This window comes from Bactrocera latifrons, unplaced genomic scaffold, assembly GCF_001853355.1.
Source record: "Bactrocera latifrons isolate USDA-ARS-PBARC rearing strain unplaced genomic scaffold, ASM185335v1 scaffold_66, whole genome shotgun sequence".
In the NCBI taxonomy this organism is placed as follows: Eukaryota; Metazoa; Arthropoda; class Insecta; order Diptera; family Tephritidae; genus Bactrocera; species Bactrocera latifrons.
The window spans coordinates 854,288-857,193 of record NW_017537334.1 but is presented as its reverse complement, the minus strand read 5'-3'; the positions used below and the strand labels follow the sequence as shown (position 1 = coordinate 857,193).

Here is a 2,906-nt window from a genome sequence, read left to right as displayed (position 1 = left end):
GTTTATCAAATCTTTCTTTTATCACATGTTATAATATCGGAATTTATAATATAAAAAATTAATAAAATTACAATAAAATAATTTTTCAAAATAAGAATTTCAAATTTAACCGAAAACAACACACTGTGCAACAATATATAAATTTGAGCAGCTTGAAACCCACTTAACTACGTAATTCACGCCCTAGTACTTGAAAGATACGCTGATTTTTTCCATTACACATTTAACTGCATGGTTGGTGGACGGCTAGTAAGCCGTCTCACTAAGGCGCTCAATGCTAAAGCGAGTACTTTTTTGTGCGCCCTACAGCCTGCCAACGCTCCTGCCCTGCCGCAATGGCTGCCGCTGATAAAGAGTAACTTAATACTGTAATTGTAGCGCAATGAAGCACATTTCTAACATCAGCGCTGATTTTTCGCTAATGATAAGCCTATAGCGTAACATATGCAGACACTTAGACACAAATGCAAACGCAAACGCATCAAACACACACATGCTTATACATTGGCACAATCGTCCTGCAGCGACACACAAGAAGCGCAGCGTTATAGAAGAGGAAGCAGCAGCAAAAAATGGAATAATATAAAAAGAAAAGAAGAATTAAATAAAATAGTAGCAAAAGGTGGCGGCAAAGGTGGTTACTGCAACAGTTCGTTGGTTGGTGCGTTAGCAGGCAGCAGAGGCGAGGCGAGCGCACAGCGCGACCGGCTGGTTGGTTGGTTGGCTGAAAAGCAGTCGTTCGCTTGTATGAGTGTGTGTATATGTATTGTTGTAGGTAGATGCGTAACGCTCACTACATTGAGGTATACCTACCAGTTATTTGCCGTTAAGGGCGTAGTACTTATGGTTGCGCTGCAGCCGCGTAGAGCGTCTGAAAGCGATATCAGTCAAAATAATCGCACACTGCGTCGCTTATCTGATCATGTAAAAATATTGTAATGTTTCATTTTTTCCCCGGTTACACACAGTGCGAATTGCATGGTTTACTAGAATTCAGCAGCAGCGACGACAGCGACAGTGGGTAGCTAGAGAGAGTGTCATAGGTACTTATGTAGATATACTTGTATGTATATACATATATGTAGATATATACATATGTTTGTGTATATGTATATGCAAAGAACGCAATGCAGCTTCGGGTACTGTGCAATTGCAAGTTAGAATGACAAGAGCGGAAGTGCTCGCGGTTGCTGCAAATGCAAATAAATGCGTTTAGACATAAGTATATGTACATACATATGTATGTATGTGTTAATCTAGGTGGAATTGAACAGTTGCGGCCAGAAACTGCTGATAAATGTATATTTTGCATACATCTGTATACATTAATGACCTTTCCTACTATGAACCGAGGGTGTATATCTCTCAGCATTAAATTTTGAAGGTCAAATAAACTTATATTATTAAGCACTAATTAAAATAATTTTAAATTAAACACGATAATGTATTATGATTTTAATATTAACACTAAAAATGCTTTAAAATAATTTTATAATTTTTATTTTATTTCTTCTTAATTTTTTTTTATTTACCTTTTAAATCTTTTTATTATTTTTTTTTATTAAATTTTTTTTTTTTTGAAAAAAATTTTTAATTTTTTTAAATTGCTTTTAAAATTTCTTTTCTTTTAATATTTTATTGCTGTTTATGACGTTATTTTCGGTTTGTAATTTTAGTAATTAACTTTTTTCACTTTTCGTTCTAGGTGAATCGCCCACTTACGATGAAAAAGGAAGGCATTCAAACGCGTAATCGCAAATTGTCGTCGAAATCGAAAAAGAAGAAGGGTTTAGGTGGTCCCTGTCTACCCATTGGCAGTCACTTGGGCATGGGAGATTTCAAACCACTCGATCCGTCGAAAGGTTTCGGTGGCGGTTTCCCAGCTTCTATGGGTAAGTAAAGCATTATTTTACTTAAAAACTACGAGATAAAAAAAACTCAGTATTAATTAAAATAGTAAGAAAATGTAAAGATAAAAATTACAAAATTTAAATTAATAAAATGAAATTTAAATTAAATTAAAACAAATTAAAGAAATTAAATTAAATCAAGTTAAATTAAATTGAATTAATTCAAATCAAATCAAATTAAATTAATTTAATCATATCAATTAATTTAATTTAATTTAATTTTCATTTTTTAGAGAAGCAAACCATAAATAAATAATAAATTATATATTATTAAATTAAACTAAATTACACAATAAATACATTTATGCCATAGACATACTTACATACATAGATAGACACATATATGTATACACATATTTTAATTTTCGCACTATAATCGCCGTTTATTTGTCAATATGTACTTAATTTGTATTATTTTGCTCTTTTGCTTTCCAGCGCAACATGGCCATCTTTCCAGTGGTTTACATCCCGCACATGCGCATATGCACGGCGGCTGGTATACAGGCGGTATGGGCGCTTTGGGTGCTTCTGGTGGCTTGCAGAGCGGCTTCTCGACAGCCGGTTCACTGGGCGGCGGTGTGGTACCGCATTCGCAGCCTTACCATCTCGGTTTGGGTTCGATGGTGAGTTGCAAAAATTTCACTAAATAGTAAATTTCAGAGAGCAGTTATTGGTTATTACTGTGTTATTTATATATTATCTAAATGAATAAGAGCAAGCGCCAAGAGAAAGTTAATTTAAAGAGAAAATTTTGCAAATTGCAAGCGTTGCAGAATTTGATACACAGCTGATATAGTTAGTCATAGGGTTGTTTTAAAACAATTATAAACTTAATTTATACAGTTTTTCAACTTTTTTTTATTTTTGTAACAAATTAGAGTCTTTGAACAATTTAAAAAAAGCAATTGAAGAAATTTTAAAGAGAATTGTTTATTTGAAATAAAGATTAGTTTTAAAAAAGTTTTGATATATTTGTTAATTTTTTGGAACAAAAAA

The 2,906-nt window shown here is 33.0% G+C and overlaps 1 protein-coding gene across 1 annotated transcript in view; it reads left to right on the top strand.

Annotated features, from left to right (window-relative positions):
- LOC108975506 (GATA-binding factor C) overlaps positions 1-2,906 on the top strand; it is a gene marked incomplete in the record, with an annotated part of 123,053 nt that overhangs the window by 117,072 nt on the left and 3,075 nt on the right. The window contains 2 exon segments of the mRNA XM_018944023.1: positions 1,706-1,892; positions 2,346-2,533. Coding sequence (XP_018799568.1) covers positions 1,706-1,892; positions 2,346-2,533 — 375 coding nt within the window.